The sequence below is a fragment of the Cryptomeria japonica genome, chromosome 3, assembly GCF_030272615.1.
Source record: "Cryptomeria japonica chromosome 3, Sugi_1.0, whole genome shotgun sequence".
NCBI lineage: Eukaryota > Viridiplantae > Streptophyta > Pinopsida > Cupressales > Cupressaceae > Cryptomeria > Cryptomeria japonica.
The window spans coordinates 968,488,059-968,500,885 of NC_081407.1; the positions used below are offsets into that span (position 1 = coordinate 968,488,059).

At 32.2% G+C, this 12,827-nt stretch overlaps 1 protein-coding gene across 1 annotated transcript in view; it reads left to right on the forward strand.

The window, feature by feature from the left end:
• The window catches only part of LOC131035563 (mitotic checkpoint protein BUB3.1), a 55,139-nt gene that overhangs the window by 24,998 nt on the left and 17,314 nt on the right, over positions 1–12,827 (forward strand). Inside the window, exon 3 of the mRNA XM_057967279.2 lies at positions 2,708–2,790. Coding sequence (XP_057823262.1) covers positions 2,708–2,790 — 83 coding nt within the window. The remainder of the gene's footprint in view (positions 1–2,707; positions 2,791–12,827) is intronic.

Genomic DNA, 12,827 nt, shown 5'->3' on the forward strand with positions numbered 1-12,827 from the left:
TGGTCTCTCTAAGATCAGACCAAGCTAAAATTTAAGTTTCCTCCATTAAAAAAATAATATATATTTTTATTTTATTATAAATTTTACATTATTTTTTATTTATAGTTTATTATATAACTATTAATATATATTCATAGTCTATAATAGTTTAAATTTTAAAACTACTTTATAGTATTAATTATAAACTATAGGGGTTCGTTCCTTCCTTGTCAAAATGCCATCTATAATAGTGCATAATATTATTAATTTTAAAGCTAGTGTATTATATTAATTGTATACTTGTTTGCATCAGAATCCATGGGCTGGGGTCTGCAGAGAGCTCGAGTCATATTGAAGATGCGAATTAGAGATGATTTTCTATCTGCTTCGATAATATCTCATATGCCTCTCACAATTTAGGATGATTGAGGCCCTTTCAAATTTGGTTGATGACTGCAATTGCTCCTCCTCCTTTATTTAAGGATTTTTCAGTGGTCAAAAAGAAAACTAAGGGACAAAATAACAAACTTTTTCATCGTTGATTCCACATTGGCTTTGATTCCGTCTCGAGTTAACTGTATTTCTAAGCAATTCAGTAATTTCACGAGTTTTTCTAGGGTTTTGCAAGTTTTTACAATGATTTTTTCACTTTTTGGGGGGTTTTTAACATGATTTTAACATGACTTAAATGCAAAAAATCATTGAAAATTGGGTCAATGATTTTTTCGTGAATCAGGATTTTTTTCGGGGAATAAATTGGCTAGCTCCAGGATTCAGGATTAATCGGGTATAATCATGATTTTTTGTAGACTATTGCTTCTATGGTCATTCCACCTATGGCTGCAAGTGTATGGCCAGGAAGGGACTATCACCCAAAAACTTGCAAATGCAACTAGAACTCCCTAAATCACCAAACACACCAAAAATTCTGAAGTCCAAATTGAAATACCTTATAAGTCTTTATCTTTGCAGAACCCAAATCATCAAAAACTCAATCAAATCAAATGTATTCCTTTCAATGAAACAATGAATCAGCTAGGGTGGGTCTTTCACCACCAAAACCAGATAAATTGCACTGGTTTTTGGTCCTCAACAACTCCATGAAGAGCTCCAAAGCTCAATCTGACCGCATCTCTGTATGTGTGCAAACTCAAAATGCAGAAATGAGAGCCCAAATTCCAATATATAGAGCTTAGAGTGGAAAATTAGGGCATTTCAAATATTTGAATATTTTATTCCCTCAAAAAGGTCCCCATGTAACCTTTTAAGAAACAACTTTTGTGCCCCCCTCTTGGAGGCATGATATTGCGAGATATTTAACACTTAAGTTACCTATTAGAAGTCACTTTAAAACACTTAAGTGAAAATATAAAAAATGATTCCCATCACCTTAGAAAATTTGCCAATGCATCAGAAAAGAAACCACTTCGCATTGAAGTAGAATCGAAGTTGAAGCGGATGCCAAGCACCCAAAATAGCACTTACTAAAAATAGCATTGTTGTTAAAACCCACTGAAACTGAAAACCTGAGCTCTCAACATAGCCATGAGTCTCCTTACCAAAGCCAAATAGCCTATGGGAACCCGAGAATAGGCTAAGGGAAAGCAAAATTGAATATGTGCAAGAAGGGGACATTAAAGAAAACTATTTAATGCTATAAGCATAAGTTTTGTATCGTCAGTTGTTTTTCAAAACTGTTTTGCAATTAACTGAAAGTTATTTTATAATTGGATGCTCATATGTATGCACAAACAACACTATGATTTATCCTCTAGATAGAAATTAATTAATATTAACATTGAATTAATAGTGCATAACAATTCCTATAGAAAAGTTAAGCTAAAAAGAAGGGGAGATCATTGTTTGAAGTAAAATTACATGACTATCACAATGATAAAACTAAAATGGCAAGTGGAGATTACTGCATTAAACATGATATAATAACCATCTCGTATCAACCTTTTGAAATTTCTTGTAAAGGTGGTTCCTATTATGATTTTTATTTTCCCCTTTAATTATATATTTAAATATTTTGTTGTTGAGTTATCCTTCCTAGAGAGCAATTCACTATGGACTCGTAAGTTGTAACTGATTCTTTTATCCGAGAGAGTGATTTAATGTTGCAAGGATCATAGTTTTTTTCAGATTGTGTTTCTGAACTCAAATTTGAAGGATCTGCTAACATAACTATGAGCTGTGGGTGATTGACAGCTTATACAGTTGCAAATAGAGGCAGTCAACAGGAATTTTTGTCATTGAAAACTACTAACAGAATGGAATACATGAAGTTTTTATCAGCATGCACAGATGAATTTTCTGCTTTTAACAGTAGGATCATGCATTCTTCTTTCCTTAGATTTGTGCATCTCTGTTCTGTAAAACACAAAACTTTTATCCCATTATTTTTTAAAATTTGCATGCAATTGGAGACTGAAATTTCTACTCTTAACAGTAGGACCTTTTGGGATGTTCTATCCTTTTGTCCGCTTTCTTTATTTATGCTAATGTTAATAGTTTTTTCTGCTATGGATTTTTGCTATTACATTCCAAATTATTGTTTCTTGATCCTTCTAACTTATTTCATTATATTGTTTAGTTGTTCCATTTTTCCTTTGCCTTACATTTTTATTTGTTTCATTGACTGTTTGGTAGCTGATAATCTCATCTAAATTTGGAGTAGTATATTTTTTGTTTTAATTACGATATTTTAACTTCTGTATGTGATCAGGTATGATTTCAGCACCGGCAAGGAAGATATTTTGGGCAGACATGAAGCTCCTGTGCGTTGTGTTGAGTACTCATATGCAGCAGGTAGGGGAACACTTTGGTTTCTTTTGTATTTGGATAAAATGAAAATCTTTTGGGTGTTTATGCTAGGTACATCCCATGGCTTTACTTTCAAGTTCTCAGCTTTAAAAAATAACCATGTACTTTCAAAACTTGGATGATTGAAAGAAAAAACTTATAGTAATCTAAGTACCAGTAGCCATGCCTATTAGGGGTGAACATAACTGTTGTACTGGTAATAATCAAGAATGACTAGTCACCAAGTGTAGTATAGTTTGAATTCTCAGAGTAGTTCCTGCAGTTTATTCTGTGATTCCTCGTTGCTAGCAAAGATTATGCAGGTTACCTTGTGCAAATAGCCACTGATAAAAGAATTAAGTGATTACCAGAATGGTCTCAGTAACAATGATTTGGACTCATATGTCCAACATATTTATGGACTAATTACTGTCTAGGTTGTTTTCCTTTTTTCACTGTTGTTGTGCCATTTCAAACCCTGATGTTTTATGCTCCTTTTGAGATTTTTGATTTTTCGTTTCATCATAAATAATCTTACCAGTAACATGAATTATGCGCTTAATATTTTGTGATAGTTTTTTAATACATATAATTCTATATATTTCCCATCTTCTCTACATAGTCACAAACTATGCTTGGATTAAGGCGAACATATGTCATTGTTGTGGTATGAAAATTGAATAATTATGATGATATTGAATGTGAAATATGTATGGTATAAGTTGTGAATGTTGTTGTTCTAGGGGTGTTTACAGTTGTGGCAAATGCGGACTTCTGGTTTTAAGTTTTTTATTATATCCATTTCTAATACCATCAAGATTGCTTTTCTGGCTTTTAATTCTGAATTACCAGAGGCATTTACGAAAATATTTTTGTTAAATATATAATTGAGTTCTGTCTAGGGCATTTGTTGTTAAATTTAAGTGTATTGTACTTATGTTTTGGATAATTCATAGCTAGCCCCATGATGGACATGGAGTTGCAGAACTAACTAATACACTGAATGTAGTTGATTAACCCAAGTCTGTTCTAAAACAAGAGACGCAAAGCATCATGTTCCTGTCATTAGTTTAGAGTAGATAAAACTTGAATTGAAGATAGAGGGGGAGAGGAAGAGAGAGAGAAATAGATAGAGAGATGGAGAGAGGTAGAGGGAGAGTTAAAGATAAAAATAGAGAGATATAGATAAGAAGATTCATAGATAAAGAGAAAGAGGTAGAGGGAGAGATAAAGGTAAAGAGATAAGTATATAGGGATAGGAAGAGGGGTGGGTGGGGGGGTTCCTGCCATTAGTATGGCTTAGTTTAGAGTTGATGAAAGTAGAGATGAAAATAGAGGGAGAGAGGAAGAGAGAGAAAAATAGATAGAGATATAAAGAAAGGTAGAGGGAGAGATAAAATTAGAGAGATAGAGAGGGAGAGGTAGAGGGAGAGATAAAAGCAAGATAGATAGAGGTAGAGGGTGAGATATATATATGTATATGTATGTATATTTATATGTATATATATATATATATAGAGAGAGAGAGAGAGAGAGAGAGAGAGAGAGAGAGAGAGAGAGAGAGATGGCACTATGATAGAGGAATAGAGATAGAGTTAAAGTGTATATATTGTTTTCTTTTATTTTAGCAATAGTGTGTGGATATTAGAATTTATATGAACTACAATTGATAATTAGAATTTATATTTTATATTAAGCATATGAAAGGTGGTTAGATATGATGAGTTCTGTAATATGTATGAGCAGTTATATTTATGTTTAACTTAAAAAAAATTAATTCAATTGTATATTTTTAAAAAATGTTTTGTGGATATTAAGATCATATCTAGTTTTATTATAAGAAAAAAAGTTTTTTGTATAAATCTAGATTAAACAAACAAATAAAAACAATTATCTAATAATCGGGCTAGGATAGATAATTGAAATTGAAGCATGTATTATAATTAAATAAAAGGATAGGTGTATGTAGTTCTAGAATTGATGATGGTTAGATGATGTAAGTACTAAGTAGTGATTGAAATATTTTGTCATTGTTGAAAGATTAGTCATTTTAGTTTGATGAATGTTTCAAACTCTAGATTGAAATCATGAACCACATTTAACAAAAATTATACTTATCCATATTTAACCATATTATTTTTTTTGGCCAAAATGAGACCAATCTTAAATAGATTCACATAATTAATCTTCAATTCAAACTTAGTTTAACCCCAACTATGAGTTGCATGTATCTCAAAATACATTCTTCTACAATTTACACATGCTTTATCCTCATCTAGACTTAAGTATGGATACTAAATTATGCATAAATTATCAATAACTAGACACTATTTATGACACAAATTTATATAATTACATTCTTAATTTTTCTAAAAAAATTTAAAAATAATATTTCACAATATTTAATATAGACTATTATCTGATTTAATGTATGCATGTTAGGAAAAAATCAATTTAAATTAATCTAATAATAATTAAACAATAATTACCAAATTTAAAAATTAATAATATAAAAACTAAGATACTTTAAACCCAATGTATAAGAAACCTCTACTAAACAAGATGAACAAATAAATATTAAAAAATAATACAGTAAAATTCTCGTCAATTGAAAGAAAACATCTTAAGTTTATATATTTAAAGAGTAATTACTCGAAAATTGAATTTTAAGATTAATAACTACTTTTAATAAATCAATTATTAGTAGTTATAATGTTTAATTTATTTTTAAGTTTTAAAAATAAATTAAATGATTAAGTTGTATTATAAATTTTTGATATTAAAAATTATATATTTAAAAGGTAGTTACTCATAAATAGAATTTTAAGATTAATAACAAATTTTAATAAATCAATTATTAAAAGTAGTTATAAATTATAATGTTTAATTTATTTTTAAGTTTTAAAAATAAATTAAAAGAGCTCAAGTTACTATTATAAATTTGTAGTGTTGAATATTGCACAGTTTAGAAGTAGCTATTTATAAATTGAATTTTAAAGTTAATAACTACTTTTAATAAATCAATTATTAAAAGTAGTTATAGTATTTAATCTATTTTTAAGCTTTAAAACTAGATTTATGAATAAATAAATTATTCATAATTGATTTATTTTTAAAAAATATAAAAAATAAAAATAAAATAATTAAAATTAAAAATAAATTTATCAAGTTTACAATATATTAATAAAGCTTATATTAGTATTATACACCTAAAAGAATTCTTTCTAATAAGTCATGATTAAAAATATTAATAAAATGTAAAATAATATTAACTCACTAATTCATGACCTAAACAACACCCATGTCTTTTAACAATTTATTTAAAATTTTTTTTATTTATAATAATATTTAATAAAACACTTTAGCAGTCGGCCCACTCCTGCATTAATAAGTTTTTTTCAAGATTGTGTGTTCAGCACGCATTAAATGCATAGTACAGGGAGTATCACTAGCGTACAAAATATTGTATAGCTTGCTTTTGTTAAAAAAAAAAGGTGGGGCAGACATTACATCATAAATAAATTATATGACATATATTTGATATAATAAAATATGTAATATAAAAATGAGAATTAATTTTGTACACTGACTGTTTATAATATAGATCAATAAGAGAAAAGAAAATTGATATTTATATAATCATGTAAAATAAAAAATAAATTTAAACTATAAAAATTGCATTCAAAATTTTTAATTCTATGATATGATTGGTTGAGGTAATTGAAAAATTGAACATCATGGATGCATAAATATCCTGCCTTTGACAGGAATTGAAAAGACCAGATTTAAGTCCGCAATAACAGCCTTTAGAGTTTGGACAGACATTGCAGACAGACACTTCATAAGATAGAGTTAATCCACCTTATTAACAGTTCCATATAAGACAACTTCAGTACACAAGGAAATTATTTTGAATGGTAGAGCTCTGATGCCACAATCATCCATCTTCAAACAAGCTTTTGACTAACTTTTATCGAGGAATTTTTGAAGAAACCTGTAATCTTTTTAATCTCAACTTTGTATTAGATTTCTTGTTTTTGTTTTGCCCAATACATTTTGTTCTATGCTTATTGTACACTTCTTAAGTGCAAGAATCAGATCTGTTGATTGTCTCAATTTTCATGAAAAAACCAGTGATATAAGTTGCATTTCAATGCTCAAATGCTTACGCACTTCATAATTTGTAGAAAAAAGGCTTTTGGAAGTAATTGCAGAGAAATAAAAGTTGTCAGTATTTTCCTCCTAGTTGCATTAGGTTTCTACTAATGGAGTGCATTTAAGTTGACATGAAATTATCGAAATCAAACTTCTTGGAATAATAAGTACATCATCAGCTGTTCACTAGCTGATTTTGGTCTCACAAATGCTACAGAAGCAATTTGAAAGTGAATGATTTTCAACTTTGAATATTTGACTACTAATGTTCAACTGAGAATGAAAATAAGGTGATGAATGAAATGGGACTAAAAATGACTTTCCACGCAAGTAAAATGTATAACATCTCATTGGCATTAATGGGGAATTTGTATGTCAAAGATGATTAGTAGACTGTTTAAGTAAAATCATAGTTCCACGGAATTTCCTGACGAGGGGACGGGTGAATTTCAGGGACAGGGGGACCAAGGGCCTAAGTTTGGGGATGGCGGGGGGCAGTGTCATGCCCTGCCAAGATAGATAGCAACTCTTATAACAATTAGATCACAGCTTCTATCACAGTCAAATGTTAACCATTAGAATTGGGCGATGAAATAAAACAATAATTCTGTTAAGGGTTGATTAAGGAATCAAGTATAAAAACATAATGATAATGATAATAATAAATGATTAAATTATATCTAATTCCAAGCAACACTTTAAGAAGGAGCATGTCTCTTGCTAGGGAAGAGGTGTAATTCCCTCTCATTCGAAAGATATAAGAGGGAGAACAAATCATTGGGAAATTGAAAAGGCATCGAATGGATCAAGCAACAAGGAGAAAGAGAATTGGAAATCGGAACAAGAATTAATATTAGTAGAAAATTTTATTTAAAGATAAATCTGAGAAATAAGTAGAATTATAGACTTATATATATGCGTGTTCATGCATTTGTGATACTTGCAGAAGTTATTGATCATTGTGAATAATCTAGATGTTTCTTTGTTATAACTATGTAATAATAGATTCATATGATAGTCCATTTTGAATTTAGAGGAATGGATTGCAAATAGGAAGGACGGTCAACCTTCTAGGTTTATGAGAGATAGATAACGACCAGCTTTCATGCTCTTATCAAGTAGCACAAATACCTTCAGTACTTGAAAAATTAATTTTAAAAAGATGTATGAGGAACAAGTACAATAATTGCAAATGAAACTTTGGCATACTATGTAAAGTTTAAATTAAAAAACATTAAAAGCATGACAATGATTGCATTGAAATTTGAACATTAACAATGGTGGGCAGAGTTTTCCAACTTTGGGAACAAACCAAGAATAAGTATAAGAATTACAAATAAAACTTTGGTATATTAAGTGAAGTTTAAACTAATAAACGTAAAAAACCTGATAATGATTGCATTAACAATAACAATGGTGGGTGGAGATTTGGGGTCAAGGGTTAGTGCGCCTTTCTGGGATTTTGGGTGGAGCCCCTAATAGGGTCAAGGGGCAACTGCCACCAGACCAGCACTTCCATCCTCCTCCAACACCTTTACCTAGGCTCCAAAATATGTTATGTCCTCAACCCAAAATTTAATATTACTTTCAGATCTGGAAAATAGATTCACAAATATTATACCAATTTTCACCGAAAATGCCAAAACTAGTAAGCTAGGCTTGCATAAAAGGACATTGAATTGAATTAAACATCATAGAACACTACTAAATTGTATTTTATGATATCCAAAAGCATATTATCAGGTCTGAAACCTGACTTACAACAGCAGCAAAATAAATATCTTCAAACTCCAATTTATAAGCAAAATCCATAAAAAGTATTACAACTGTATACCGCCAATGTCATTGTAACACACCACAATTTGATATTGTTTGATTTCCAAATTAAAAATACATAGCATATGATCTGATACAAGATTAATAACATGAACAAACTCCTCAAAACACATCTAGAATCACTGCAACAACACCAATAAAGCCCTGAACACAAACAATGGAAAACTGCTGAAATCTCGAAGCTCCAATGCAACCTCTGGATGAAGCTGCTTTATGTGAACAATGGGGTTTTGTCCACTATCCGCCTAAACCTCATGGGTTTCCGTCCACAAGCCTCCAATCTCCAACGGGTTTTCCTCCACTGAAGAATTATAACAGTAGTATAGCATGACAGCGTTATAATAGCAGCAATAAATATATCATGACAGCAATAAAACAGCAATTAAACTTAACTGATTTATTAACATGACAATGGTGACAGCAGCAACTGTAGTATTACAGTTATGTCATGATTCAGATACACAGTAAATGATATAAGTTATATAACAGTTAACACCAACAGCAATAATTTGGATTTCTGATTTCATTGTTGAAAAAAGTCTCAAACTTAAAAAAATTCTTATGATATTGTAGTCTGTTATAATAGTCAGTTGCAAAAGAGATTAAAGGTGCATTTGCCATGGTCTGGAACAGTGTGTCTGTTGATTTTATACTTTCAGATTAATGTAACACTTAGAAATCAGAATTTAGTTTCTAATTAATTTGTTTGTTGTTAAAATTTAGAGATTTCTAGATCTAGGCATAGCATAGAAATGAATGAATAAGAACAAAACACATTTACCTTGGGAAAACCTCCTAGGAGGAAAAACCCAGCCAAAAAAGATTCTCAGATCTGATTATGGATTATATTCATATAATGATTGCAACACTTATCTCAAGTACTTGAAGATGCCTGCACTTAGGGTTGATAAGGTCTTCCACAAGACTGCACTTTCATAAGCGTCAAGCCTTCAAGTCTGCTCCCTTTAACACTTCAAACAGCAATCAGGTCCACACCCTAGGTCTGCATTATATTGTATCTGAAGTCTGCACCTTTGCTGGACTGCAACCTTAGCACCTTGACCTAGATCAGTTCGCTCTCCTTATGATGATATTTGCACCTGAAATTCGCACCTTTAATGGCAGATATAGTTCGCTAATATTGCTCCTTCAACTTCGCATTTTGGCAGATGTATATTTCGCATGGAAGGATATTCATTGTGTGTTGAATGAGGTGAATGTGTCTTTACTTATATGTGATGCAAGGTCCATTTATGTCGGCCTATGATAAATAAATAACCTTTAATTTATTGTATCTCTTTAACCGAAATGCTTTATAGGGTCGGCCCTATTCATGTTAGCACGTTATCTTGCATGTAGCGTGGGGTTTTATCATGCTGTGAGATATAGGGCCCAGCCCTACACGTTGAAGAAGGGGCTGGCCCCTTGGGCGAATTCCAATGTTGCCCAAGGCAATTGGAATCTGCCATTCCCTAATTACAATCAACAGTGTCAGTGTGAAAAGTACAAACAAACAATTTCTTTTTGGAATGTGATTGGCATGCATGTTTCTGCAGACATCATCTAACTTCATTTTAACATTACCATATTATATTGCTGCTGTTATACCGTTGTTCATTAACTCGTAGAAATCTATCTATCTATCTATCTATATATTTATATATCTGCAGACATCATCTAACATCATTTGGAATGTGATTGGCATGCATGTTTCTGCAGACATCATCTAACATCATTTTAACATTACCATGTTATATTGCTGCTGTTATACTGTTGTTCATTAACTTGTAGAAATCTCTCTCTCTCTTTATCCATATACATATATGTTGTTCATTAACTTGCAGAAATCTCTCTCTCTTTCGCCACATATACATATACATATATATTGCTGCCCCCCACCATCCCCCAAAAAGGGCCCTCAGACTGCCATCCCACTGCCCTTGTCCTGGAAATGCTGTGGAACATAGGTTAATAGTCAACCAATTCCTCCTCCTTCAAACACATCGCACAGTGGGATGGACTGTACTATGAAATCTTCTCTTTCTCAAATTAATTATAAGATACAATTCTATTCGAAGCAGCCAACCAAACAAAGTCATTACACTTTAGAGGAGCTTCACTGTTCCAAATATGTTAAACGGGCCGGTTTTGAAGAGAGGGAAGACCACTATTTCTAAGAATAGTAGATCACTATTTCTAAGAATAGTGTAGCCTGATATAGCCAAATGGAACTAATATAATTCGCAGACGAAATCAAAGAATTCTCCTTGATCAAATACAGTAAGCTTATAGGCAGAAGCCAATTAATGATACAAACTTGGGCCCAAATCCATCACTGCAACTCACCCTTCAGTGATCTTTAACAGAACAACCTCACAAAGAAGACAACAAAGACTTGGCTTCCTCTTTATACAGGAAAAGAGCAGTGTGGGTGGACAACCCAATCAAGAGTCATCCCAAAACTTGGTTTTTCCTCCATTACCTAAATCCTAAGACAAATATTTCCCCATCAAATCCTTGGAAGAAGAGAGGAAATTCCATACTGCTGAGCCCTTAGGGAGATGGCTAGCCTTGAAGAGAGAAGGAACATCTGGAGAAGTCAGATATTTGCTAATAAGAATCTTACACCACTGTTGATCTTGTTCAGCACCAATTTAGTGATCAATTCATTAGCCTTGAAGAGAGAATACACATCCGCAGAAGCCAGAAATTTGTAATCTTACATCATCATCGATCTTGCTCAATAAGGAAATACCACACCAATTTAGTGCCCAATGCAAATCCTTGAGCCCAGAGATTTAAGATTAAAATTTCTCCCATTTTTATAAAGGAAAGTAATTTTCTCTTTCATCTGAAAAAGGATCCTTAGCCCTATTTATGACTATTGTTGTCTTGTTCATATTTAGCCTTTGTTTGTGTTGGCCTAACAGTGTTACTTGTCACTATCAATCTTCCAGCCTGTGGAACATGCTAGCTTCTACTTTCTAAAGCTTCAAAACTTTTCCATCTCTAGAGTATTCATTGACATTATTTTTTTTTGACCTTGTATCTCTTTGTTATTAAAATTCAAAAAATAATATATAATTTTATATAAGTGTTTTTAATTCTTACTTTTTAAAACATGTAAGTAATCAATTCTAAAGCTAAAATAAAATTGAAGGGATTTTTCCAACTTTACGGGGCTACAAAAGGTGCCAATAAAACCTATCAAAGAAACTAGGAAACAGCTTGGGAGAAGTATTGATGTAATTCAAAATTATTATAACAGGAGGCTGAGTTTAAGCAACTATTTTGTTTTTCTTACCATGATAAGGGCACATGCAAACTGTAGAATAACATTTTTTTTCCTGATATATAACCCTAAATTTGAAATAACTAAGACCCTTTTCAGAGACTGAATATTGTAGTGTGGAATAAAAGATAACAAAAGATGAAAATCGGCATGAATGCGTAGTCAAAATTGTAGGTTTCAGTAGTGATGAAATGTCACTGTGATCAATAGCAGGAGACTATGACTTAATGACTACTGTGAGAACAAAATTATAGTTTACAGCACTTCTGGTATGAATGACCACGGAAGCAGCAGATATAAAGAATGACAAGGAATGTGGGTGGTTAGAAAGAAAGGTGACCGAACTAATCATCATTGGCTTTCACTTTTCAGAAAAGGGCATATTTATTTATAATTTGGGAAGTGTTGAAGGAGATACATTACCGTGTTGGCGTTGAAAATAAGCCACACCCGGACCGACGATGGACTGGTCCAAGAGGGGCCAGTAGCTCAGTGGTAGAGCACTCCAGCAGCATATGGAAGGTCCTAGGTTCGAGTCCTAGCTGGTCCATGTCTCAACATGGTATCAGAGCCAGGTCCAGGCTAGGAGCCCCAAGCACACGAGAGGTGTGGCTTAAGGAGGGGTGTTGGTGTTGAAAATAAGCCACACCTAGACCGACGATGGACAGGTCCAAGAGGGGCCAGTAGCTCAGTGGTAGAGCACTCCAGCAGCGTATGGAAGGTCCTAGGTTTGAGTCCTAGCTGGTCCATGTCTCAACAT